At 46.7% G+C, this 27,793-nt stretch overlaps 1 protein-coding gene across 21 annotated transcripts; it reads right to left on the reverse strand.

Annotated features, from left to right (window-relative positions):
* Nucleotides 1–231: 231 nt before the first annotated feature.
* On the reverse strand, nucleotides 232–27,511 carry mapk8ip3 (mitogen-activated protein kinase 8 interacting protein 3). 21 transcript variants are annotated; one of them, XM_076023801.1, is made up of 34 exons: nucleotides 27,044–27,511; nucleotides 22,286–22,406; nucleotides 21,403–21,473; nucleotides 20,750–20,841; nucleotides 19,673–19,696; nucleotides 17,339–17,447; nucleotides 16,234–16,462; nucleotides 16,051–16,153; nucleotides 15,829–15,947; nucleotides 14,784–14,795; nucleotides 14,199–14,216; nucleotides 12,900–12,957; nucleotides 12,596–12,748; nucleotides 11,545–11,605; nucleotides 11,314–11,465; nucleotides 10,786–10,842; nucleotides 10,528–10,698; nucleotides 9,354–9,513; nucleotides 8,307–8,360; nucleotides 7,537–7,626; nucleotides 6,837–6,992; nucleotides 6,566–6,731; nucleotides 5,632–5,850; nucleotides 5,086–5,263; nucleotides 4,780–4,899; nucleotides 4,567–4,647; nucleotides 4,391–4,458; nucleotides 4,102–4,250; nucleotides 3,841–4,012; nucleotides 3,542–3,655; nucleotides 2,732–2,770; nucleotides 1,613–1,777; nucleotides 1,374–1,520; nucleotides 232–416 (listed from the first exon to the last, which is right to left on the reverse strand). In XM_076023801.1, exons 1-34 carry the CDS (start codon nucleotides 27,347–27,349, stop codon nucleotides 289–291), a joined length of 4,062 nt encoding a protein of 1,353 aa, XP_075879916.1. In that variant the 5' UTR covers nucleotides 27,350–27,511; the 3' UTR covers nucleotides 232–288. The 21 variants fall into 21 exon arrangements, with proteins under 21 accessions (XP_075879916.1, XP_075879901.1, XP_075879917.1 ...); XM_076023786.1 differs by having other exon boundaries at nucleotides 17,339–17,444; nucleotides 27,044–27,410; XM_076023802.1 differs by having other exon boundaries at nucleotides 9,354–9,480; nucleotides 17,393–17,444; nucleotides 27,044–27,409.
* Between the last annotated feature and the right edge of the window lie 282 nt (nucleotides 27,512–27,793).

A 27,793-nucleotide genomic window follows, 5' to 3' on the forward strand; every position in this document is an offset into this window, starting at 1 on the left:
GGACAGGAGACGGGGATGGCAGGCATATCAGTAGATCGGAGGGTGTACTTACAAGGCGGTTAAAGTTACAAGGTGACGGGCGGGGGGTGGGGGAGGTCAGAGTAGTTCCAGGGGATAATATACGGCTTGGAGGGTCAATTCAGAGCCAGACGGGGGTCGAGGGGTCGGGGACTTTTACATAACCGGGGGGATAATTACAAGTTAAGGATGGCTGGAAGCTTTTTTTCTTGGGGGGGAGGGTGGGGGGGACCAGGCCGAGGTGCCGGAGGACGTAGGAGAACCCAGGTGTCACTCGGGGATGTAGGACACCTGCCAGACGATGATGTGGGAGCGCTCGTATTTGCGCAGCGTGGATTTCACCTGCGACGTCGTCCCGTTGGCCTCGACGTCCTCCGTCTCGTCATCCTCCCCGTCGCCTGAGAGGGCAAGAGTGAGCGCGCGACATGTTAGACTGAGCTCAGACTGCAGGCAAATCTGATTTGAATCAGATTCCTTCTCAAATCTTTAGGGCTGACTGTCCACATTGGATTTGAAATGACCTCCCGAAGGTGGTCTCAATCCGTTTTGCAAAAATCGGATTTAATGTGATTTGTGACTGTTCAGACTACAAAAGAGCCACCCGGTTTCAATGTGGATGGGCTAAAAATTGGATTTTGGCTGGCAGTCTGAACGTGGTCTTGGAGCACTTCAGCGACTGAAACATTTGTCTGTGCATTTCTTTTAATTCATTTACGACACTTTTTTTTTTTATTTCAATAAGGTCTGTGGTGCAGGATGGAAGTTTAATGGATGGTTTAATGTTTTCACTTTGTGCTTCGAAGTCAAGTGAGAGGATGTCAGTCTGTTAGGAGCTCAGGAGGGGTTGCCAGATGGGACTGTGAATCAAATTGGTTGTTGGTTTGACTCTTGCAAGAGTGTTTCCCCAGCAGCCAAAATACAAAGATAAGGAGAAGTGGTCCGAGTGTGAAGGTCCTGGTGACATTGTTTGTGACGAATTAGCAGTGATGTTGTGTCTGGTGGTGCAAATCAATCAGTTCCCACTGTGGTGGGTGGTGGGGCTGAGTTTTTACTGCAAGCTATGCAGTGCTTAAAGTGCCAAAATTAAATCAATAAATACATCACTGAATCAATAATTCAATGTGCCATAAATTAATTAATAGTTGAAATAAATGCACCAATAAATAATTGAAGACCAAAAATGAATCGATATGAAATACATTAATTTCATTGTTTTGAATTTGATTCTTGAAAATATAATTTCCAAGAATCAAATTTTATAGGTTATTTAAAAACCTACACAATTCTGTACCCAGAATCAAACAGTGCAGCCGATTCATCCTAATGAGTATTTCTGAGCTCGCCTCTCTGCTCACCTATGCGGAAGTCGATGTAGCCCTCTCCTCCGCTCAGCACCAGCACGTTCTGAACGCTCTGGGCCTCCGTCTCCTGCGGTGCCGTCGAGCCCTGGCCCTCCGACGGACTGTCCAGCACGCTGCCGTTGAGGGTGGCGAGAACGTTGCCTGTGCGTACGCAAGGAAAAAAATATATGAAAAGACAGCAGGTTGTAGATTCGGGTGTCGCGTTCACGTCTGTGTCCGATCGTCTTGGTTACCCGGCACGGAGACGAAGAACTTGACGGCGTCCCGGTGACCGTGGAAGCAGAGCTGGGCTTGTGCCATGGAGCAGTAGGGGATGAAGCTGCCGGTGCTCTTCTCTGCGCCATTGTCGCTGTACACCTGGATGACTCCTCCGGAGGACGTGGGGGACACCTTATTGGCTGAACGACAAGGAAACCCAGAAGTCAAGGGAACCATCGACAAAGGGAGATGACGGAGAAGATAAAGAGAAAATAAAGCAAAAATGTCTCTTGAGGAAAAAAGAAGCGGCTACAGAATCCTACGAAGGATTAAGGCCAGAAGAAGAAAAAAAATATTACAGGAAGGAGATTTTTTTTTAAGTTTACATTTCGAGTTTTAAGTTAAAATTTCCTGGAAAAAAGCATAACAGGATATTGGCAAAAATGGAAGTACTCCACGAGGCTTGTGCACACAGCCTTTCGACTTTACTTTCTGACTTTAATCACAAAAGTTTGACTTTAATCACAAAACTTTGACTTTATTCTCGAAATTTCAACTTTATTCTCGAAATTTCCACTTCAATCATGAAATTTTGACTTTATTCTCAAAATTTCAACTTTATCCACGAAATTTCCGCTTTACTCAAAAAATCTCCACTTTATTTTCAAAATCTCCACTTTATTCTTGAAATTTCCAATTTTATTCTTGAAATTTCAACTTGATTCTCGAAATGGAAAAAAAAATCTTTCTGAATAATTTTTTTTTCTTGTGGCCCTAATCCTCTTCTGTAGAATCCAAACGTTTCCACATGTCAACTCAGAACAAGACCTTTTTTTCCCCCATACATTTGAGACAGCGAACACACCACTTTCATGCAGTGTCTCACGCACCCGAAAACATTATTGAGCAAATCCTGACGATAAGCAGCATGCAGAGCAACCGAGGATTTAAAAAAAACAAAGCAGTGCTGACTTGAATCTGAAAAATGAAATCACAGAATACTTTTGAGGATGGCGCTGAATATTGAAGGTCAAAGCGATTTAACAAGAAGTCTCCATCTGCCTCCATCCACTCCACAAAGCTCGAGGACGCGGCTTCATGTGAATGGGAGGTAAAATCACAACAATAGGAGGGAGGGAAGCGCTCCCACTTACCCCTCACACCAAGGAGCTGTCCCCGGTGAAGGACCACCGCTACCGGAGGACGAGGAGGAGAAGAGGGAAGAGGAGGGTAGTAGGAAGAGCAGAGGAGAAAGAGGAGAGTCACAGTTAAGACCAAGACTGTGTCGGTGAGTGAGGGAGATGAAAACCACCGAGGAAGAGGGAGAGAAAGACGGCGGAGCGGTAGGGGTCAGCAGAGAGGGGAAGGACAAAATGACACCACCGTGGCACTCGCGCTAATCACGTTAGCATTAGCAAGGCTTTGGGTCACTTCCTGTGTTTCTTCTTGCTTCCTTTCGATTGGCCTTTAAACGCGGCTTGAAGCAGTTGCTCCTTGGTTTCTCCTGACTAAAAGGAAATTCACCGACCGGTTACAGGTTCCCAAAGTGGATGTGCGAGATTTTTCGGACTTGGGGGACATCCAGCTGCCACGCTTTTTATTTGATTTATTGAAATTCGCGGCCGGCGGAGGCCGGAGCGGACGCTCACTGACTCCCCTCCTCCACCACTCACCCACCACTCAGAGGGCTAAAAGAATGGCCAAGGGCGAGACAACAGTGCACACGTGTATAAATATGAACTTGTTGTTATTTATTGCAATAAATATTACTGCTACATTCACAAATGTATGTGTTTCTTCTCATACTGATGTTTAATCAGTTTTTTAGAAAAGCTGCCTATAGATTGCTGTTGAAAATGATCATGCTAAAAACACTAAAACATAGCATCTGTGTCCAATGTGACAGCGTTAATGTATTTGTGATGTCTAAATCAAATCAAATAAACATAAACTTCAGGTCTTACTCTCTGTCAGCGGGATGGAGATGATGACCCCGTTTCCAGTTCCCACCCACAGGCGGTTCCCACCAATCAGGAGGGCCGTGATGCGGACGAAAGAGAAGCCCAGCTTGCCGGTGCCTGCCAACGACAGTCCGGCCAGGAGTCAGTGGGAGATCGCGACACATCAGAACAGGCATGGTCAAACTATGGCCCGGGGGCCATATGCGGCCCGTCAAATTTTAGAACCCATTGTGGCCCACCGGTCAAAAAGTTTGCCCACCCCTGCACCAGCAGGATCTACGACACAGGAAGTGGCGTCTCACCCAGCATCTTGCTGACGTATGGCTCGATGTCCACGTCCTGCAGGTGCTGGTGTGTGTGCGCGTGGTAGAGGCGCAGGGTGGAGTCGAGCCGGATCGACACCCACACGCCGTCGCCGATCCACGCCAGCTGCCGCACCTGGCTCTCCCTGCGCGGGTGGGCGTCGAAGGACTTCTACGGGGTGGGGGAGGGGGAAAATCAATCAGTGGTTATGTTTTGCCTGTCACCCCAGCGGACGGGCCCAGAAGGAGGGGTGACCTCACCTCGATCTGCATGTTCTTGGGCTGGATGACGTGGATCTTGTTCTTGTAGCCGCACCAGACCTTGTCGTGCACCACGGCCATGCAGCGGATGGAGTGATGAGGCCGGCCGAGGTCCATGAGGTGGTAGTTGGACAAGTCCCACTGGCAATCTGTCCGCAGGGAACAAATGTAAGACAGAGGAGTGCGACAATGTGAACGATTCACATTACCAGAGTTTCTTTCGAAAGATGAAATGTGTCTGTGGCCTGTCAGTGATCTCTTCAATGTCTGAAAATGGGTAGAATCTCACCCTCAGATCTGTGGAATATGGCGAGGGTCCCGTCGGCGAGGGCCACCAGCACTCGGCCTTTGACGTGCCTGCGTGTGGAAGAGGGAGAAGAAGAGGAGGAGGAAGGCGGGTCACAGAAAAGCAATACCACACAACGACCTTTCCAGTAAATTTGAGCGACGGCGGCGGTCACGTACACCAGGCTGAGCACGGAGTCTTTGAGTTTGATGGAGTGCAGACACTTCTTCCAGTTTCCCACTGCGGAGTGGATGTAGAGCCTGCAGGGAGATCGCAGGAGAACTGAGTGAGAGGCTCAGCGGTGGGTGTTTTTATTTCTTTCCGTCATGCGGCAAAAATGTCAGTACACATCAAAACCAGGAAAGAAGGGGCAAGTTTGGTTTTCCGCTCACCAGCCGTTCTGAGCGCCCAGCCACATGGTCGGCGCGGCGCTGGTGTAGTTTTTGCCGTCTTCGCCTCCGTCTTCGGATTCTGGAGCGTTAGAATTCTCCTCTTTGGCCTGACCAGAGCTCCTGCGCAGACACGTCACGCATTTTAACGAAATACCCATCACTACAAATTTTGCTTTGAGGCTTTCTGGGGGTCTCGTGGGTTAATTGGTGGGGTCTGACCCCCTCGGACCCCCTGGATTTCACACACTGGTTTCAACCTTTCACTCAGTCGCTCGGCCCTCTTGGCGACCGGCAGCGGCCCCCTACCTGTCGGAGGCGTCCGCCGGACGCGGCTGCTGACCCGTGAAAATGTGCTCCATGTACGGTCCGGGCGGTCCCACCTCGCCGTGGTTGGCCGTGGACTCTGGGACCTCGGTGGCCTCGGTGGCCTCCTCGGCCGACTGCGCGGGGTGGATCTTCCCGTTCATGGGCGGGTGAGTGGGAGCTAAAGCACGAACGGACAGTGAGGTGAATATTTTTGTTTTAATTCTTGGTACGGACGCACAGATACCGATACCAGTATCGGGTATCGGTACCGATACTGGGGTTGAGTACTCTACTCGAACCAGTTGTATATGTATATATATGACAATTTTGCTGAGGAATATTGTTCACATAACATTACATATATCGAGAAAAAAAAAAACGGTAATTCGTAATGGCCTCAGAATTCAGTATCGGTATTGGCGAGTACTGAAATGCAAGTCCTCATACACCCCTCATCCTGGAAAAAAGTGGAATCGGTGCATCCCCAATTCTTGGAGCCTTTCAGCGACGTAAATAAAAGAGTCAGAAGAGGTTTTTTTTCCGAACCTTGCCCCTTGTCCATGATGGGCGTGTCGGTGCGCGAGGAGCAGTTGCTGCGCGCCACGCTGCAGTTGGTGGCGCAGCCCACCAGAGTGATGCCGGCCAGCATCCCCTCCACGCTGCCGGAGTCGTCTCCTGCTCCTCCTCCTCCTCCTCCTCCACCCGCCCCGCTGTCCCCGGGGTCCAACACGATCTCTCCTGCCGGGTAGTCGCTCTCGCTGGCAGCTGGGGATGTAAAACCAAATAGAAGAATACAAATACAAACATGTTTGTTTAAATAACGGACGTTAAATAACGTTTTGAATTGATATCACATGCCCATCAAAAAAAAAGAGCCCATTAATATCCCACCCTGAACTCTGGGGTCAAGTGTCAGTTGAGTTATGTTTTGTTGTCTCGTGACTTCCTGTTTTATTTTGAAATGCTGTTCCCCCGTCCCCCCACCTGGTCTGATTAGTCTTTGTCGCCCTGATTGTTTCCACCTGATCGCCATTACTATGTGTGTGTATGTATAGTGAATATCTTCCCTTGACCTGTGCCAGTTTGTTCTGTTCCTTGTAGCTGAGAGCACTGAATTCATCTACATGTTCATGCCATCAGGTTTTGTATTTTATTTTGTTGGATTCAGTCGAGGTTTTGTTTGCTATTTTGTGGTTTATTTGGTTACGGTTATTCCTCAGAGAAGAGATTTTTTTTCGTTGTTTCTTTTGCGAATAAATGCCTGTGTCGTACATTTGAAAAAACAAACAAACACGTGGACAAGACAAATGAAGCCGAATGCTAATTAGTGATATCGGTTCAAAGAGCCAGAATTCCCATCACCAATGGTTCTAAAGTCCTACTGGGGCTGAGTGAAAAGCACTTTCGGTTGGCTCTCGGCAGGATGGACGGGTGCGATCTGACGACGGTTCGAAAACTGTCTCCACACTGTCCGTCTCACCGGGCACGCTGGAGATGCACAGCACGTGGGCGTTGCAGACGTTGAACTGGTCGACCAGCGAGCCCGGCTGGTTGGCGTCTATGATGACCACCTTGCTGGCCGAGTGGGTGCTGGTGAGGATCCACACCCGGCTGCTCATTGTGTCCGTCTCCTGGAGCTCCTTGGACTGGACGGAGGGAAGGAAGGGCGGCGTCAGGTTGTTGCACATTTTAAATCCCATTCTTCTTCCTTCGGCAACGGGACGTGCACGCTCTGAACCGAGCGCACGCACCTTCCTCTTCTCCGGGGAGCTGTGGCTGCTCTTCTTGCCGTCTCCGTCCTTCTCGGCGTTGAGGGGATCGCCGGAGCTCGGCAGCGCCTTGGCTGCCACCGTGTCCTGGCTGCTGGCCTTCCACCCAGTCAGGTCCACACCTGCTGCACACCACAGCTGCACAAAAAAAAAAAAAAAAGAAAAAAAAAGAAAATCATGTTTCCACCCAAAAACAATGTTAAACAAACACTGTTTTAAATGAATTGCATTTGCTCTTCAGTGGCTGCCGACGCCTGCGTACCATAGATATGCGGCTAATTGAATATCCCACAATTCAGAGCAGCTGTGACCTCGTCGACAATACAGCCACGCAGGCGATATTAATAAAGCTTTGCAAGAAGTGCACTCACCACATGCACGCTCTGCTTTATGTGCACTATGAACGGCATATATAATGTAAACGATGCGTACTTGATACATACCACTAAATAGTGTTTATAATGCATGTTTTTAGATTCATCAATATCACTGTTTTACTTTTACTCTGACACAGTGAGCGCGTCATTTCACTGTGTGCACGCATTGGTTTTCATTTCAATTGAGAATCCTATTTTATTTAGCTAAAGGTTTCTTTAACGCTCCTGGTAATCCTTGTTTGTAAAAGTCCCTTTTTTTTCTTTTTCTTCTTAGTGACGCCTGCGTTGAAAGTTGATCTCCTCACCTTCCTGTTGGGGTCCTTTTCCACCAGAGGACGACAGTAGACGGGGACGGGGACGTTCTTCATGCGGTTGTCCTCCTTCTCACTGGTGGTCTGAAAGCAGGTGAAGGAGTTACACTCTGGTTCTGTCGCTTGTGAACGCACCGTACGGACGTGCAGGAAAACTCCAGTTAAATCTGTGACATCACAACCAATCAACCGTCAATCATTTTCGAGCCAGCCATCATCTCTGCCTGCTCTTCTACAGCAGATCCATCTCAGCTGCTGGCTACATATGGATCAACATTTTTGATTGGACTAGTTTTTCTGCAGCAGCACTGGTGCAGCCGTATCACCAGTCTCTGGTATCTTGTAGCGGCTCTTTCTTTTCATGCAGAACCAGTTGATTAAAGACGGGTGGCGTTGAGTAAATAGGTGGCCGCGTCGATGTCGAAGTCGAGGCAGGTTGAGACAGACAGAGGTTAACAGGTTAAAGGCTGCGACAACAGGGGGAGGAGGGATCGAAACACCAGCGTCAGTTTGTCAGTCACTCGATATTCTTGTCTCACAATGGAGAAACATTTCATGCATCGGGACCCGAATTTTAGTGTTGCACTTCAAAATTTCCCCTTCTGAGCTTTAACGTAAGGCACATGTTCCAGTTTTGGGGGTCCAGAGGTTAGTTGAGAGTTGATCTAATGTTCAGCATCCACTACTTGGGTATTTGGGGGTGGTGGGGCCTTTTAAAGGGGGAGGAGGGAGCCGCATGCTGGCGCTCTGTCGGTCTCACTTGCCTGTTGTCTCTTCAGCGGGCTGTCCTGAGCGCTGTTGTCCGGCTGACCCCCAGTCTGCGAGAGACCAGAGTTACACACACACACACACACGTACACGCGCGCACACACTCTCCACCAGCAGGTGCTGGGCTTTTCCCACCCGTTTTAATTTGTATCTCAGCGCCTAAAAGTCCTGTGCATTGTTTAAAATAGTATGAAATGAAGAAAAGTTTTTTTTTCTTTTTTCTATAATTTCTTTTAGAAAAATGAATGTTTGAAGTAGAAACTGCTGAACTTGGAATTAATTTTAAGGTTTCTGTGGGATTCCAGTTTATTGAATCTGACTTGAACTACCCACTATATCTCTTCATCTTAGTCTCCAATGGAGCAGCTAAGAAGCGTTGCACAATATGTACAGAAAATGAAAAATCTATGTATTACTCTTATATTCTTTTGTTCAGACAAATGTAAAGTAAAATCCTCACAACTCAACTTAGCCGTCTGAACAAAATAAAATAAGAGTAATCCATCAGTGTAGACAAAATGAACATTTTTGGTCTAAAATACATGTATATTTAGCCCTATGTTTAGAGCCTCCAGCAAAAATGCTGCCTGCTAAAAAGTAATGCTAAGTTCTCCCTTTTTTGGGGGGAAGGGTACAAAAACCAGGCATTCGAATGATGGAGGAGAAAGACCTCGGCCTTATAGTAATGTGTCAGCGGTATCGGTGCCCTTTGTGATGTCACAAAAAGCAGGGTTACTTTAGAGCTGTGCCTTTTAGCGCACAGTTTGAGGAAAGTGCAGCCTTAAAATAAAAGCAAACAACAGACTTTTGAATTTCTGGGGAGGCGACTGACAGAATTAGAGACACTGTTATTTTTCAGAGACTGCTAAAGTGAATTTAACTCTATTGGGGGATCTTTCACTATTCATTTGCACACATACGACACCTAGAGTGAAATATTTCAGATGTTTACTCGTGGCGCTGCGACCCCTGACCCCAGCTGGCCAACACCGGCCAACGGTTCAGCCCTGTCACTTGTTGTGCGTCTCCACGCGTGCGCGCACCTGTTTGAAGCGGGACGGCACGCTCCAGCCGCAGGCCTGCATGATGCCGTCGTCGCGGCGCATGTGCTCGCGGACCTGCCGGTACTGCTCGCGCCGCTGCTCCCGGCGGGCCATGACCGCCGAGTCGCTGAGGAGAGACGCGACACCGTTACTGGCCAGACTGTGGACAGTAAGAGGGGGCGGGGGGGAGAAGGAGGGAGGAAGAAGAGAGAGAGACAGAGCGAAGCGTTAGCGGCCCAGGCCAGCCAGCAGCGGGAGGCGCAATGAGACGAGCGGCAGGAAGGAGAAGAAAGGCAGGTTTTAACGGCGCTCGGCTGCAGCAGGCTTCTACGCACAAACGCTGTAGCGTCGAAAAGTAGCGTTTAGTCTTTATCCATCCATCGGTTTTCTATACTCGCTTCTTCCACTCAATTGAGGGCGCCTTCAGACTGCCTGCCAAAATCCAATTTTTAGCCCATCCAGATTGAAACCGGATGGCTCTTTTGTAGTCTGAACACAGTCACAAATCACATGAAATTTTGCAAAACGGATTGAAATCACCTTCGGGAGGTCGTTTCAAATCGCATTTGGACGTCCAAATAGCATATGACAGCAACCTGTAAGATGGGTCAATAATGTGGCCCAGTCTGAACAGAGGCCAGATCCCATTTGGACGCTAAAAACACTGTGGACAGTCAGCCCTAAAAATTGGATTTGAGGAGGAATCTGATTTGGATCCGATTCACCTGAAGTCTGAATGCAACCTTAGAGTTCCCCAATTTGCCTCGCATGCATGTTTTTGGATTATGGGAGGGAGCCAGAGAGAATCCACGCAGACACGGGGGAGAAAATGCAAACTCTACACAGAAAGGCCTCAGGCCCGGAATTTGACCCACAACCTTGTTAAGTCTTTAGTATTTCAAATAAAACCTGTTTTTTTTAACTGTGCTGATTAAATAAAATCCTCCTATGTAACATAGGATAACTCATAACTTCATTGTATTAAAGATTTATCTAGATGGCAAATTGTGATGTGAGTATTAGAAACAGGTGATTAGTTTGCAAGCTGCGATAAGCGAGCGAGCAACAGGGGGGCGCTGTGCAGCAGCAGCAGCAGCAGCAGCAGCTTTGGCAGCAGCAGCAGCAGCAGCAGCAGCAGCAGCAGGAAGTCGAGGACGGCCGCAGGCGCGCTCACTCTTCGGGGAAGAACTCCAGGGTGCGGTTGGAGGTGGAGATCTGGCACATGGTGTGGCTGCGGCGCTGGGAGAAGCCGGCCGGCGACGGCGACTTATAGTGGATGTTGACGCTGTAGTACGGCCGCTTGACTGGCGGAGGGCTGGACGATGTGCTGAAGAGGCGGGCGAAGCTGGTGCGGACGGAGGGAGAAGGTGTTAGATTCTGGTCTGGTTGTTGTCAAATTGTTTGTTTGTTTTTTTTAACTGTAAAACCTCACAATTGCCAGATGGTCGACTTCTTTTTCTCTTGGATGGGAGGACTCTCCCTGGACGCCCTGAAAGGAAAGAGTGGTGTCAGTCAAAAAACGTCCTTACTTACGTACTTCAAACAGTGACTGTTATTATTGTTGTTATTATTCTTATCACATATCTCACAAATATGAATTGCGTGACTTTAAATTCAAGATTCAAGATGTAATTCAATGTCTGAAGTGTGTGAAATTCAGGGCTGAAGAAACGCTTCACGTCTTTGGAGATCTAGAGTTCCTCTTTTCGACTTTTAAAGGTCAACCATTACGCAATATTCTCGAAGATGAGTCCCTATGCTCTTTATGTAGTGCCCAGACGTGAGGGATAAAATAAGAACTGATTTGCTTGACCTTTCAAACGAAGGCGTGCTCTAACGCAGGTCTTCAACATGGCCTTTTGTGAAATCACAAAGGGGAAATGCCTTCCGCAAGGTTCAAAAGCACTGCTCCAGACTGTCAATGATGATTACAAGTCGCAGTACATCCTGCTGTCCGCACCTGATCATTTCTGTCCACCGAACGGCCTCCTGCAGCTCCATCAGCCGCTCCTTGTACTGGTTCCTCTCCATCAGCACCCTGGCCATCTCCACCCGGGTGAACCTCCGCCGCTGCGTCAGCGTCATGTCGCCGTCCTGCGCCAGGGACTCGGACTTGCGAGAGAGAGCAAAGAGGTGTGTTGAGTCGGAGGTGCGGTGGCGGCGGGCGAGGCGCCGGGACGGAGACACTCACCTCCTCGCCTCCCTCGTCCTTGGGGTCCTGGGAGGCGGTGAGAAGAGCCTCTGCCCTTAACCTGCAGCGCAACACACGGCAGAGAAGGTGCACTTTATTGTCTAGACAACCATTCTTCTTTCCCAACAGTAAAATTAAATAAAAAAAAAAAAAAAAAAACTGGTCCATTGTTTCAAATATATTGATTTGCATAGTTTCTTTTCTGGTCAGTATATACACACATAAATATATACATATGTAAAATTATATATGTGTATATCTATCTATATGTATATCTATTTATATATGAGTGTATATATGTATACATACATATACTGTATGTAAATGTACTATATGTATGTATGTGTGTCTGTGTATATGTAGACGTATGTCTGTGTGTGTGCACTGTATATATATCTATACTGTATATGATATATGTATATATATATATATTTACATATACGTATGCATATATGTATATATGTATTTATACATATATGTATACAAAGATATCTATATACATACACATATATACAGTATATACACACACATAAATATATACATATATACAATTATATATCTGTATATCTATTGATATGTATATACAGTACATCTGTATATGTATTTACATGTGTGTATATATGTACATATATGTATTTATGTGTGTGTATATGTAGACCAATGTATGTGTGTATATATATATCTATATATTATATATCTATATATCTATCTGTATCTGTATCTATATCTATAAATATTTGTGTATCCACATACACACACATTTTTTTCCTCATAGATTTATGTATGTGCAGGGCATTTGTGTGAAACAGAGACTTGTTTTGCCCAGCAATCATCCAGACACGACACGGTTCCCAATACCGTCACGTCACATGCTTCCTGTGTCTGTCGTCAGGGTGCGTTCGCTGAGGTGTGACATCACTGCAACCAACTCAACCTCTCAATTTGTTTTTCCACTTCAAAGACGTCCGTGACGATATTCTTCCTGGTCAAAAAAAACAAAAAAAACAACCCAAAACCAAATCACAGGCAGAGCCGGCCCCGCTGCGGTCACCTCTTGAGCTCCTCCTCCAGCTCCTTGACTCGGGCGTCCACCTTGTTCTTGGACTGCCTGACGGCCTCCAGCTCCTCCCTCAGCACCGACTGCTCCCCGGACAGCTCGTCCACTTTGGCAATGAGGTCATCTTTGACAATGTTAAGAGCATTTCTGCCAGGAGGAGAGACGGAGCAGAAAGAGCCAGAGGTTAGACACACACACACACACACAGACACACACACACACACACACACACACACACACACACACACACACACGCACGCACAAACACAAAGACACACACTCTCTCTGCGTCTCTTACTTGGTCGCTAGGAGCTGTTTGTTCTCCGTCAGCAGATTCTCCACCTCCTTGCCCATCCCTGAAAACAGCCCGATATTCATCTCAGTTACACACCACAAACAAGACACGACAGTCTGAGAGCAGATCAGTAAACACGCGCATTATTTGGTTTGTGAGGAACCAAAACCTTTTATGGTTTAAATGCTTATTTTTGTTAAATGTTATTAAAATATATACATACATTAGGACATTTAAAAAAAAAATCTGTAAATCTTGTAAAAACTATTCAGACTTTTACTTTTGTATTTCTTTCTTGAACGTGACAGTGATGCCTGGGAGAAATCCTGAAATGCAAGTGTGACCTTCACAATAAAACTATTTGGAAACATATCACATGAATAGATCTTAATTTGCAGCCCCAGACAGCAGACACACATTATTAATTCAGGATTCCTCCCTCAGTGGCAACAGTGTGGGGTTCATGCTCAACTCACTCCCTGCTTTTACTATTATTATTTTTTAAATCTTCAGTCCTTATTCCGATCATTGTCAGGCATTATACTTACTAATTTACTGTGCAAGCAGCAAGCACTTGTGTGGACAGAAGCCAAGCACACACAGAAATTTCAACACAGGGAGGGTTCGAATGAGAACGAAACAGAACGGAAAGTAAGAGAGCCAACGAATGCCGGTTTGATGTTTTCTCCTTTGGATCATTAGACTATTTCTGGATTTATGCAGAGGGGAAAAAGAAGGACCGATTTAGTTGAAGGTCACATTATTATTATCACACCCATTTCAGAATTCTTTGTTTATCTACTAACCTCTACAGATCTCTAACAAACAGCACATTTCACCCTCTGTTTACCTTTGGTTTGGGCTTCCTACTAAAAAAATAGAAGCTGTGCTGGGCCGTCCACATATATTTGGACAGTTGCATGGCTGTCCTGCTGAGCCGAATATCAGAATGATTATGATGCCTTCAAAGGCACCATCTCCCCCTGATATTATTGCTGTAAAATAAACCTTCCGGCCCTCTGTAGGTATAAAGTGGTATTGCTAGGAGAGCACGGGGCTGAAGACAGTCTCAGCACAATAGAGAGAAGTCTGACATAGCTTTATCTTCACGTGGCCTCTTCAACTCTGCAACTACACTCCCGAAAATAATCCTTTTTTTGGGGGGGGGGCGTTTTTTCATAATGCAAAAGGCAAATATAAAGCCACAGAACAACAGGCACAAAGGGAGGGAACCATGGGGATGTGAAAGCAAGAGGCCGGGGAATGACGTCAAGATGGGAGCAGAGGCAAGGCCCGCCTTACCGAAGTAATCGTCACGGACTGGAGGCCAGAAGAAGAGGGAGAGGGGGAGAGAGAGAGAGAGGGAGAAGAAGAAAGGAGGAGAGGAGGAGGAGAAACCGGCAGAGCAGAGAGGAGGAGGGAAAGAGAGGATGCTGATAAGCACTTATTATTTTTGATCCGAGGACGAGCAGCGTGGACAAAGGGCACATAGGAGACTAAATAGATTGTTGTTGTTTTTTTACATATATATCTAGTTTATCAATTATTTTAAAGTCCCAGTGAATTCAGATCTTGCCTCAGTGATTTTTCTTTTTATGTTTATGTAGCAGAGAGCAGGAATGCTGTAAATAAATAAGATCATATTTGGAAAAAATGTCCAGCCTGGACTTCATAATTTCACTGTGACTTTAAAGAAATCAAGAAGTCTTTGATTGACACTTGATTTTGATTTCCAGTTTAAAAAAGCGGATCACGGTTTCCAAATAAATGAAGCCAAATATTTATGATGCGCATACACTGATGGTTAGTTAGTCTTAGCTGTCGGCTGGGGGTTCCAAAGAGTGAAAAGGAAAAAAAGAAAAAAGCAGTGCATGCTCTGATACACACCTGAGAACTCTCCTATGGGGTGTCACCAACAGAAGCACATAAAGGGGAAACAAAGAAAAAAAATAACGCGTGAAGCAATTAACAGATGGACAGGAAGTTGAGACAAATCTCTGTTCTCTGAGAGAATGAACAATAAATGAAAACAAAGTGACTGGGGTCAAAAATAAAAGACTGGATTTGTGAGACCCCGAGCAAGAGAACACTGGTGAAACTGGGTCGTTTCAACATTCCCAGAAGCTGTTATTTTCAAGTTGCAACCTCGAATGATGCTTTTGCGCTTTGTATTTTCTCAAGAGCGTGATGCAAAGATGAGGCTGCTTGACTGGCAGTGAGCTGCTGTCATGGAGCGGGCTGCAACCTGAGCCATGCAAGTGTAAATAAATCAAACAAATGGAAAATAAAATCAAATAAATAAATTTAGAGTCGGTGCAGTGGCACTCTCACACAGCATCACATAGAGCTCCGCAAAGCAAAAACTGGCTGTTTTTTTTTTTGTTTGTTTGGTTTTTGTTTTTGCAACATCGACATGCATCACAGCTGTTCCGACCTGCAGTTAAACCAAGGTAATTGACTAGTGCAGGTGTGGGCAAACTACGGCCCTGTTAATCTGGCCCGCCAAACTTAAAGATGTTATACTAATGGTAAGTAAGTCATTGCTGTATTTCGCTTCATGCTTTTTTTCAGCGTTTTAAGAGTCATTTAAAGAAAGAACTAAATTCCGTGGGGCTTCAAAGACATATTTTGTTGTAACTTTTTTTTTTTTTTTTTTTTTAAATATCCCATGATACATTTTTTCCTCCTATGAGGTGGGTCACCAAAACACTCCATCCATCTGCTTCTGCTCCGGCCCCTCTGTCAAATTGTAGAAGCCATTGTGGCCCACCAGTCAACAAGTTTGCCCACCCCTGGACTAGTGTCTCGACTAGTTTGACACATGATTAACTTACTTTCTTTTAAGGTATTTTTTAATAACTCTAAGGGGATGAATTACTTTCAAATTCAGCTAAAACTCCTGAAAAACGAAAATTAGTGAAGGCGGCCGTACCGAGCAGCTCGGCGCCTGCGTCCACATCTCCGATGATGTCCGACTTGGCGTCCTTGATCTCGTGGTAGAGAGAGTCGGTGTTGATGCCGAAGGCCTCGTTCACGATGCCCTGCGAGGGGCTAAAAACACACGTTTGGTTTGTGACTTATTCAAACTTGGAACATAAAGGAGTGCAGGGCTTGGCTAGCACACTTTCCAATGCAAAACCATGATATGATGTACCTGTTGCCTCCTCCGTACAGGCGGGGGTCCACACACATGTCCAAATCGGGCGTGGAGTCGATGATTTCCTGGAACTCGGGCCACTCGTCGCTGCTGCCCATCCCTTGAGGGAAAAAACAGACAAGTTGCATCTGGAGGTAGCGGAAAGGACGTGTGGAGCGCGGGCTGACTCCGTCTTCTCACCGATGCTGACGCTGCGGGTGTCCAGGGTCACCTGCACCTCCATGTTCCTGCTGAGCCGTTTGGCACTTTTCCTGCGACTCCCTGAACGCATCACGTCGAGCTCTTGTGGGAGGAAGCCCTCGTTGATGGGCGTGACGGAGGCCGAGGGGACGGAGGAAGTGGGCGTGTTGGATTTGCTCCCCGTGCTGCTGGGCGTGGCGGCCACCGAGTCCGATTCCGAGCCGTCCTCCTTTACGCGGTGGGACGCGGGAGCCAGAGACGAAAGAAGTACATTAGAGTTGTGCAGTTGAGAGTTGAGAGAATGTCAGAATCGTTTTGGTTTTTTAATAGAAGTTAACATGGAGATATAATCTATTTTGAAGAAGGTCAGGCGAGTAGTCACGTTTCTATATAGGTATATGTATATATTCTTACTATATATTCTTAAAATAGAGGGTGTCCCAATTTTTTTTTAAACATAATTTTAAAAGCAATTATCTTGAAAACTACGGCTTTTATGTTCCATTATGTCCTAATATAGGTAAAAGCATTTATTCATGATCACTAATTATTTTTAGAATAGAATTTTGAAGTCTCTCAGATAAAAAGTGCACTTAAACTGACTGTGCTCTTTATAGGTCCTCTTATTTCTCTTACCTTTGCCACTTCTTTACCAAGAAAAACACTCAAATCAACACAGTGTGAGTAGCACGGACTTAAAAAAAAGAGGACATTTGAGAAAGCATGAACTAAAATGTAAGAATGTGCGAAAAAGACTTCCATGGTTTCACACTGAAAAAAATAAAACCACATAGGTGAAGAACAACCAATGGAGAGAAAAAAACAACTAATGCTCCCCTGCTTGCTTGCATCCATTAAAAAAAAAAAAAAAGGACTTAAAAAGGTTTACAAGCAGAGCAATAATGCTTTAAAAGAGACCAAAAAGCGACACAAGCAGGCGTGAGGGGGTGGGGGTGGTCCGTGTGGGCGTGGCTGGTGGGACGGGCAGCAGTAGGGCGACCCCTCCCCCTCCCACTGCCCAGGCTGCGGGTGTGGTCGTGGGGGGGGCCGCTGTCTGTCCCACCTGGTGAGCGGAGCAGACGGTGGCCTGGCCGAGCTCGCTGACCTGCCAGATGTCTTTCCCGGGCATCATCCTAGCCCCCCCGAGACCCCCACGTACCATGCCCTCGACGTTGGGGTACAGGCTCAGCGACGGCGGGCGCTCCGCTTTGCTGCTGGCCGGGAAGACATGGAGGGGGGTGGTGGGGGTGGGGGAGAAAAGAAGTTGAGGAAATCAGAAATTGTATCAATACGGTATTCTATTTCCAGGCACTGAAGGGGTGTTAGTCTTCTCATCAAATATAGATAAATAACTAATAATAATCCTAATCACTGGATGAATAGAGGATCTGCAAAAATGTTTTGTTTGAGCTTCTTAAGCATGAGGTTTCCAGCAAGCACACATACCAACAAAAATATATTTGGTTAATTTTGGAAAACTGGATTCATTCACATATTGTGTGAATATACAGTATAAATACCAATTCATAGTTAAAGTGACTGTGTATACTTTTGACTATTCATGTGTTTTTCTGTCTTTTCCCACTTTATCATATGCTTTGTTTTGGAAATGACCGAGCACCTTTGGAATGCACATTACAAGGGTGGTAATAAAGCACAAACAGGATGGGAAAACTTGAGGGTAAAAAATGCACAAACTGCTGATTTCCAAGCCCCCCCAAAAGGAGTCAGCCAAGGGGGCCATGCAGACCAGTCGCCCAGGGCAAACACGCCTTCATTCGTTGGCGATCATAATGCAAGTGACACAAACAGACGCAAAAAACAGGAAGGAAGTCAAACACATTCGGGATCCTGCAGGTCAAACCCGGAATTAACACAGGGGCAAGCTGGGCACGTACAAGCTGTCACATCAATCAAAAAAGAGGCCCCATCACGATACAAGTTTTTATTTTTTATGTATTTTTTCATTTCCGATATACATGAGGCTTAAACGCGACCTGCCCCTTGTGTTTGATTGGTACAAAATAAGGAAGTAAGGTTAAATAGTTTGAAAAACAAACAAACAAACAAACAAAACCGTCTCCAAGTTCGGCAGGTGCATTGCAGCCTGATTGGCAGCGGGCTGAGATGCGATGTGCTGATTGGCCAGCGGGGGTGACGCGTGACGTCGTGCTGTTCAACGAATACGTTCGCAGAGAAAATAGGCGGCGGTAAATTTACAGCAGGTAGTCGGTGACCAAAGCGAAGCAGGTGGGGGCGGCTACGAGGAAAACATGTCTTTTACAATAAGGGTTCGAAGAAAGAAAAGACTAAAAGCGGGGGAGGATGTTAAGCTAGCCAACGTTAGCAAGGTAAGGGCCGCGATGCTGTCTTTGAAAATTAGCAGCGTGGTCATATGACGTGTTTGAATCATGTCGTAATGCAAGTTATGTATTTTCGATGAGCGATACATATTTCTATTGCAACGATTGAGAGAGGGAGTGTGTGCGTTAGTCTTTGTGGAGTCAGAGTAGTTCATTTGTTAAGTGCAGTGTGTTTACATTTATTTGCATTACCTATCATCACCGTCATCCGGATCACTTGTTCCTTTCAACTTTATTTATTCAATTATTTTGTAAAAGCCATCCATCCTGCACTTTCTTGATTGTTTGAAGATACAATTGAAAGATTTCAATTCAATTTAAGCACTCAGCTTATTTCCAATGCCTATTGGTTACAAAGCAGTTCAAACTACGTGAACCATATACTTCAGTGAGCATCAGTTAGTTTTCTGAATGACAGTTGGCAACACTAATGTCGTTGTTTGTGACGGAGTACCAGCAGGTGTGTGATTTGACGTGACAGCTTGACTGGGAGACACATTGTCAAGGTGGGCTTTAATGACTGGGATGTGTAGAATTTTGCGGGCCCATGTCTGTGGAGCAAGTCTGTCTGGTGGGGGCAGCAACCCTGCTGGATTGTCATCGAAATTGATGGCTTCATTATCGTCCACCTTGTACGGTGACTTTGCACGCTTTTATCCCCCTCCAACAGTATGATTGTGTGTGTGTAAACCGGAATCTTTTGTAATTCTATTACACCACTGATGCACTTTTTCAACCAATGCACATGGCAAAAGTCCAACTTGAAATCCGTTTTAAAAATAATTATGTTTATTGGGTATCCACGGGACAATAAAGACGTGCAATTCAAGCAAACTGCCACCGCGGCTTATTTTAACTCCAGGCCCACATTTTCCTTTTAAATTCCTTGTCGTTGGAGTCTAATCAGGAGACCTGACTGGTCTCAAGCGGTCAGTAAGTTGCTGAAGAAATGCACGTCGGGTTCCGACAGACATACGAGGAGGGGGAGAGGTCAATGCATGCCAGTTTGCACGGCAGAGCAGAAAAGGGTAAAAGGAGGCGTGGGGAGGAGCTGGGGTTGGACCACGAGGAGTTACCTTTTCCTCCATGAGTGGCGATGACTGCGCACAGAGCAGCACAGACAGAGAGCCGGCAGGACGGACGGACGGACAGACAAGCAGACGGACACAGACAGACAGGTGCTGATTAGAGTGAGAGTGAGACAGGAGACGGGACTATGACGCACGAAGACGCACCCATCCACAACTCAACACAACTCCTTGGATGATGTAAGCCAGGCATGGGCAAACTATGGCCTGGGGGCCAATATGTTTTTTTTCCTCCTTGGGTCACCAAAACACTCCATCCATCTGCTCCTGCTTCGACCCCTCGGTCAAATCTTCGAACCCATCGTTGCCCACGAGTCAAAGAGTTTGCCCAACCCTGATCTAAGCTCAAGTTTGAGGCATTTTTGATAATTCTGCACTTAAACTAATATTGATAATACATCGCCAGTGGCTTAAGAATGTACGTCTTACATCTCAATCACGCAGTCTGCATCTGGCGCGCCTGCTTAATATCCCGCAGGAGTGCTCGCAAACTATCCTTAATAATACAAACCAGCCGACCTGCCTCAGCACAGCAGTTTGCAGAAGACTTTGTTGGATTAGCGTGCGACACTTTAGCTCAAGAGATTTTTTTTCTCTCCTCTTTTAGCTTTTGTGTTCTTGGTGAGCAGGTTGCAGTTAATCTGCGGGTTAGGCAACACCAGCTGCACCAGATGTCGCCATCCTCGTCTCCTATGCGTGCACACTTTCAAATAAACCTCGAGCCGCGGTTTTAAATCAATTTCCCCAAAGGCTCATTAGTGAGCTTCCAAGTGCCCAGTGTGTCTCTATGCCATCCTGACCTGTTGTTATCATACCTGTTCAAAAAAAACACAATGAGCACATAAATATAAACATACACACACACACACACACACACACACACACACACACACACACACACACACACACACACACACACACACACACACACATAAACCCTCCGCAAACCATCAACAACGTGGTTGTAGATGAAAGATTTAAATACACACAATGACGGTTGCACAATGAAAGCAATCCTTTTTCTTTCTTTTTTTTTTTTGTATTGAAACACATTGCGCAACTCACGATCGTCCACAGCCGGGACCTTCTGATTGGCTGTTGCTCCCCGTCTGCTGCAGTTTTGACCGCTCGATGTGCTCGACGTATGTCTGGATCATCTGTGAAAAAAAAAAAAGTGAAAAGATTTTGAGAAGATGAAAATGGGGATTATTCTAAACTTCAAGTTGTTCAAGGATGAGAGAGTTCCACGGATCGGTGAGTAGCGGAGCTGCGTTAAAATGGATTAGCTCAATTAAATTACAAGAACTGTAATCGGGTAAATTTGGGGAAACTGGAGGATTATCGTACTGAAGGGATTATTTTATGAATAATTCTCTCTTTATATATATTTTTACTGGAAGTCACAATGTGGAAGGAGCAACTCTGTTGGCACGAGCCGCTCATTGAAGGTTAAAAAAAAAAAAATCCTTCAGGCCATAAATACGCTGCGCTAGCAACCAAAACAGTTTTTTCGTGTTTTCAGTACAGTTTCTATTGTCACTCCCCACAGAAAGCTGATTTTAATTCAAATTTTTTCAGGAAAATTTTTTGAAGCTATCTTTATTTTTACACGTGGAAAGAAAAGGAGGAAGCAATTTTCATTTGTTTGTACGCGGGGTAAGCGTGACACCATGGGATTGGTGTGCTGTTCAGTGCAGAGTGAGCTGGAGTGACGTTACCTCGGTGTGACGCTGGTGCAGAGCGTTGTACTCTTTCTTCATGTCAGCCTCTCGCTCCTCCAATCGTGTAACTGGGCAACACACACACACACACACACACACACACACACACACACACACACACAAACAGAGTCGAATATTACTTGAACTGTCAAAAGATATCATAGATACACATAACTGTCATTAAATAACATATAATTCAATTAGAGAGCCATGCTGTACGGCAGCCATTAAGTCGTTATTTTTTAATTTTTTTATTGCTCTAATGCTGACAAACAAGATTACACATCAAGTCGTTAGGATGTACTGCATGTTGAGAGAACAGCCCGAGGCCTAGGAAAACAAATTCAGCGGCCAATCAAAATCTACCCCACTGTTTTTTCAGCTCTGACGTGCGGAACAAAAGTGTTGCTCCTAAATAAGCATCCCAATCTAAAAATACCGCAGTGAGTCGACTTCCTCCCTCGACGGAAACGGAAGTGTCTTCCTGACCCTCGGCCTCAGAGCCTCCACTAGAGGTGACTGTGCAGTTCCACAAAGACAAACAACCTTCAGTAATCAGGTGTTATCAGTCAAAGGTACCGAGGTTTGGAATGAGAACACATTTAATTAACACTTTTAAAGTCAATCTATTTGTCATTGTAATGTTATTTTTTGGCTAATTCTGGCATATGTGCATTTACATGATCGTTAATATGCACTGTCCCTTTTAAATAAAAGAAAAAAAAGAAAGGAAAAAAACCTCCCATCCAGAGCGTTATTCATTGCTTTCCCGCAACTAATCGGCTGCCTTAAAGTTGAGAAAAGCGTGACGAGATGGGCGGGGACGACGTGGTTCAGCGTTTCAGGGCTGTCGGCGCTGACGAGGCGAGTGGCCACTCACTCTGGTCGGAGTAGTTCTTCATCTTGAGCTCCAGCTGCTTCCCCTGCAGCTCCAGGAAGTCCACCTGGACCTGCAGGTCCTTCTTCTCCGCCTCCAGCGCATCCTCGAACTCGATGAATTTCTGGTGGAGGAGAGGGAGTGTGGGGGGGGGGAGGGGGGCGTAAAGTCAGCAGGGACGACTGTAGGCCACAAACAGGACCAAGTCAAAGACAACTTAGCAATGCGCTGCGGTGTCCTGCGTATTCTCCACTGCTGCGACCTGGGGTCATGTGACCGGCGTGGGCAGACGGGAGATGATGGATGCCCTACTGAGGCATGCGTCTCACACAAAGTGCCTCATTAGCTCCCCCTAGTTTGCACGTGACCTGCGTTGGGGGGGGGAACAGAGAAGCAAACACGGCGCTGCCTGTCTCCTTTTCACACTGCAGGGTTTTTTTCTTTTACAAAGCTGCTCACAATGACGGCCTTTTTTCCCCCCCGGCAAAGCAAGTCCGCAAAGTCTTAATACTGTAATCCCCCCCCGACTGCAGGGAGACCACAGAGTCCGGAGTCTGAGGCAGACGTGCGCCCGGCCCTAACAACAACATGACAGTGACGCCTCACTGACGTCGACATTTCCACGTTTCGCTAATGAGAATAAACGTTTTGAGGCATTTTATCCGGTGGGAGACGTCAGAGGAATATCAGCTGGCTCCTTTAACTGGATTATACTATCATCGAATTGACGTCTGCTAGAAATTAAATTAGACTGAATAAGATCATAGCAATACATGAATTTATACAGCACATTTCATCCGAAAAGACAACTTAATGTGCTAATACGTGCGTAGTTAACGTGTATAAATCAATAATCATAAATAGGGAGTACGCCACTGTCCCTGAATTAAAACAACTAAAGGTCCCGTGTTGTGGCTTCATTTCTTGTCCTGTACTCCAGTGCAGCAGCCTCCAATGGTTCCGCATTTGTATAAAACCACTTCAGAGATTTCCAGAAAAAAGTAGCATTAGCTCAGCCTTCAACTTAGTGGTCTCGAGGTGGAGTGTCTTCCCTGAGACTGGTAGGTTGTGGGTTCGATCCCTGGCCGTCATACCAAAGACTAAACATGGTCCCCATTGCCTCCCTGCTTGGCACTCAGTATTTGGGGTCGGAACCGGGTGGTTAGATCACCCAATGATTCCCCAGGCGTGGCACCGCTGCCGCCCACCGCTCCCTCAGGGGATGATGGGTCAAATGCGAAGGACAAATTAGAAAACTAATTTGGGACTTTAACTTTTCAACCCATTCAAAAATACCTGCTAAAAGTGATATCGGCAAAAGTGCTCTTATCTAACTGGGGGTTGCGCCACTAAGCCTGGAGAAGCATCAGTGTCCTGTGTGACATCACAACAGGCTCATTTCAGATATTAAAACATAACACGGACCGCGTTGCCAAAGGTGCTGACCTGGGCTGCGTAGAACCTTTACCCGAGGTTCACAACCCGTGGCCCTTTAAATACTCTCATCTACCACTGCTACCACTTGGGTGTGAAACTGAACCTCTGCATTCTGCTCCTTTGCCTCTGCGGCGGAGAGTTTGAAGGGCACTGTGGAGCATGTGTGCTGAAATTGAAATTGAAGAGACGTCCACTGCGCGGATTTCTGCGGGCGTATCGCGTTACACCGCTGACCTGACGGCACGCGGCTAAAACGTGACTGCGGCGTCGTCGCGCATCAAAGCGTCGCCTCCGCGTGTTGTCTTGACAGCGAGGTGGAGATAAAACCCTCAGAGGAATGCACAGCGCAGCGTCGCTCCTCAGCCGACTGAAACCGATAAGAAAAGAAGAAAGATGCTGATAGGAGTCTGGCCCGATAAAGGCGGAACGGATCGATATGTCGCTGTCGTCGACCGAGGAGGAGCAGGAACTGATGCAAAGTGATGGAGCTGAACGCAAAAAAAAAAAAAAAAAAATGCCGGGAAACTGCTGAAATTTGTTAAATGCTGCTGAGCGGCTGTGATTGTTGTTGTGGGTTGGGAGAGGGCCGGCAGTTGTGGCTTTGTTTAGCATTAGCGCGGGCCAGACAACCTTGTAACTTGAGCCGCCTTCTTTCTCGTCGCTCCCTGCGTGAAGAGGGCGGGGGCCTGGTTTTTATTTCCCTCTCTATCTTCAACACCTTGCCTCTTCATCGGGCTTCGCCTCCAAACTGATCGGGCCTCGCTGCGCTGTGCATCCGCATCTCATCAAGACCTCTGCAGACGCCCCTACGACTTGTCCTGTAACGCTCACACACCGGAAGCACAAAAATCCGGTTCCAGTGCCAGACCCCTGCAGTCGGTGCGCTCCAGTGTGCACTATTGATTTCCCGTGATCCTTTGCACCACTGCACGTCGTCCCATCCCCCCCACTGGGTCGGCCATAACTGTCTCTGAGTTTCTGTCTGGTTTAAAAAGTGCACAGAGCAAAGAGCATAAGTCAATTTTATTCAGGCCTCTGTAAGCCACCTTTGGGTTTTCGCCGCCAAAGAACAGCTAGCCTGTAGGACTAGGCTAACGTACTGAGCTAATTTTAGATTGACAATGTACTGGAAACGTAAAGTTAGTGACTGATAGATTAGTTAGTAAACCCATTAGTTTGAGATGCAATCAGAATTTCGTTTACTTTGTTAACAAAAATTATTAAATCAGAAAAAAAGTGGGGATTTTTGCCCCTGAAATTTCAGAACACAGCCAAAATGCACCTGGAACACTTTACAGGCGGACTTAATTTGACCTTCTCTAAATCTTTGAATGCACACGTCCAACTGTTAAGAGTTTCAGCACTCATTGCATAACAAGCTGATTAACCGAAAACAAAAAAAAAAAAAAAATCACAAACACAAGTTCCGGGGACTGATTGGGGAACGGTTCTCTTCATCGCGCTGTTCACATTTGTACATTGTGACACCACAGCGACATTAAACAAAAAGGCCACCTGACCCGTCACAATACTAATACTCAAACAAAATGATCTCACAGGACTTGTTTCAACTAAAACAACAGCCGCAGGCTCTCTTAGCAGCCGCGCCTGTTCACACGAACGCAGACTTTTCATCCTCTATCGTAGCTTCAAAGGAGTCGAAACGCCTTCCCGAAAACCAGCAACCAGCTCTCGGTCAACGGCTTTGCGCCAAAGCCGGGCAGAAAAAGTGACACCGGGGGGGCAGAGCGGACGAGGGAGCCACGCTAAAAGCTGAGCTAAGCCGATACTAGCTGGAGCGACACTGATACGCCGAGGCCTCTTTGGATGGGTCGAGGATTAAGAGTTATGACGCCTGCCGGCTCCCACGGCTGCAGTGACGCTGGGGAGGATGAAAATGAAAAGTGCCGGAGGCGGAGCCGGGCCAGTAACCCGATAGCTTGGTATTGATGTCCACTTTTGTCGTCGGTGTCACCGTTGTTGCGGTGGTGGTGGTGGTGGTGGTGGTGGTTCTGTTTACGACGAGCACCAACGCCCACTTGTCCCCTTATCGCTGCGCACTGTGTGTTTGTTGTCACTTCCTCGATGCGTGTTTGCATGTTGTGTGCTTTTTTTGTTTTTTGTTTTTTTTGTATTTGCATGTAGCTACCGCTAAGGTAGGTATGTGTGTGTGTCGGGGTGGGGGTGGGAGGGGGGGGCAAAGAAGTATTGCGCGGAAACTCTCTGAAGTTGTGTGTTAGACCAGTATCAGTACAGCAGTGGCTGTAGTAGTTGAGATATTCATAACTATTGGGCACGTAACATTAAAAATTGAGTGAATGAGTGTAACAAGGCAATATGAGCACATTTTAGTGTGAAATAAAATTAACGGTGGTGATTGCAATTTAGATACGGTTCTGTTATTTTGAGTAGAATTGTCGACGTTGATGGGCCCATATTGGGCAGAATTCACTTTACCAGTGTTTTGTAATGAGGGTTGTAGTCTGTACCTTTTCTATGTCACAAAACTCCCCAGACGCGTGAAAAGCCCGTCGTCTATTTATTTTGCCTGCTCAAATTGTTCAGGAAGTGTGAGCTACATAGTTCTGTAAATATACCCTTTGGTGATGTCACAAAGGGCACTGTTGCGTCACTGATATCTCTCCCGGGTTAATGACAACCCACTGGAAGGGTCTTGTCTCTGCCCTCACATAAACCACCTTGTTCTCATATTCATGGTGTAAACGACAAGTGTTTTTGATGGAAGCTTCAAACAGAGGGCTAAATGTTATCTGGACACATGGTTCTTTTTGGTTGGTTCATTTGGCAAGGCCGCTCCATCGGTGGGAGTCTGGGATTCAAACAAATATTATCAACATCTAAATGTAGGTCTAGGTAGGACCTCAACAAAGTTAAAATAGTGAATATATTGGAGTGGAAGGGTTAAACTTCTCCTTTAAGATGACCTGGGTGACTGAGAACCTTCACAGACGCTGAACAAATTCATTCATTTGCAAGCATTTCCACGTGGGAATAACACCGTCCACAATGGTGAGGAGTGAACGATATGGTGTCCCAAGTACCGCAGTCAAATGAAATGATTATATATGTTTGATTTTTGAAATAATAATGTAATTAAAGACCCCCAACTAATCAGATCTGGTAAGTTAAAGCATGTTGAGTAGAATGCAAATCATACTAGTTTCCCCCCCCACACACACACAACAAGCATCCTTCGGGGGACCTGAGTCACACGTGTCGTGCCCCGCCATCAGGACACCGAAGCGGGGCCGTGATGATGCAGAGTGAGATGGTGGTGGTGGTGGGAGGGGCGCCTCGACTCACCTCCTCGGCCTGCTTGCGGAGCGCCTTCTCGCGCTCGTACTGCGTGATGAGCTGCTCGTTGTCCTCCTTGAGCAGCTCCAGCTCCACCTCGTGCTCCTGGTTCTCGGTCAGCACCGCGTCCAGGTTCTCCAGCACGTTCACCACCAGCGGCATCAGCTCCTTCACCACCTCCTCGTCGTAGCTGCGGATGAGCCGCTCGAACTCCCGGTAGATGCTGTTGGCCAGGCCCGACACCCGCTCCGACATGACGGTGCCGGAGCCGTAGTCGTCCTGGTAGACCACCTCGTCCAGCTGGAGCTCCATCATCTTGGCGAAAGGGGTTGTTTGAGCTCCCAACAGTTCTCTCCCCTCACCCCCCCTTCTCCTCCTCCTCCTCCTCCTCCTCCTCCTCCTGCTCCTCCTTGAACAGGCCCGTGCAAAGGCGAGACTTGTCACAGGGTCTGACTCCGCACGGCGCACAAAAACGGGAACATTCAGTCAGTCAGTCCTCCAAAAATAAACACAAATCAAGCCGCGATGGTTCGCCGCACCGCAAGGAAAGGATGGAGTTGGTTGTCGATGTGTGTGTGTGACGGCGCTTAACCTTGAGCTCGGCTCTAATGTTTTGATGGAAGAAGATGATGAAGAAGACGGGCCCCCCTTCCCCTCCCCTCCTTCCTCATGTATTCCCGATGTATCGCCTCCGGACGCGGCGGCCCTGCTAGCGCTGCTCTCCGCCTGCGATGAGCATCCGATCCGGGGAGCAGCAGC

Source organism: Nelusetta ayraudi, unplaced genomic scaffold (assembly GCF_046127955.1).
Source record: "Nelusetta ayraudi isolate G7.1 ecotype Tasmania unplaced genomic scaffold, CSIRO-AGI_Nayr_v1 ptg000016l, whole genome shotgun sequence".
Classification (NCBI taxonomy): Eukaryota; Metazoa; Chordata; class Actinopteri; order Tetraodontiformes; family Monacanthidae; genus Nelusetta; species Nelusetta ayraudi.

Coding starts and splice junctions, on each gene's coding strand:
- mapk8ip3 (XM_076023801.1), bottom strand. CDS start 27,349: ATGATGGAGCTCCAGCTGGACGAGGTGGTCTACCAGGACGACTACGGC. Junction 21,474..22,285: donor GAAGAACTACTCCGACCAGA/GTGAGTGGCCAC, acceptor TGTGTTGCCCAG/TTACACGATTGGAGGAGCGA. Junction 417..1,373: donor CTACATCGACTTCCGCATAG/GTGAGCAGAGAG, acceptor TTGCCCTCTCAG/GCGACGGGGAGGATGACGAG.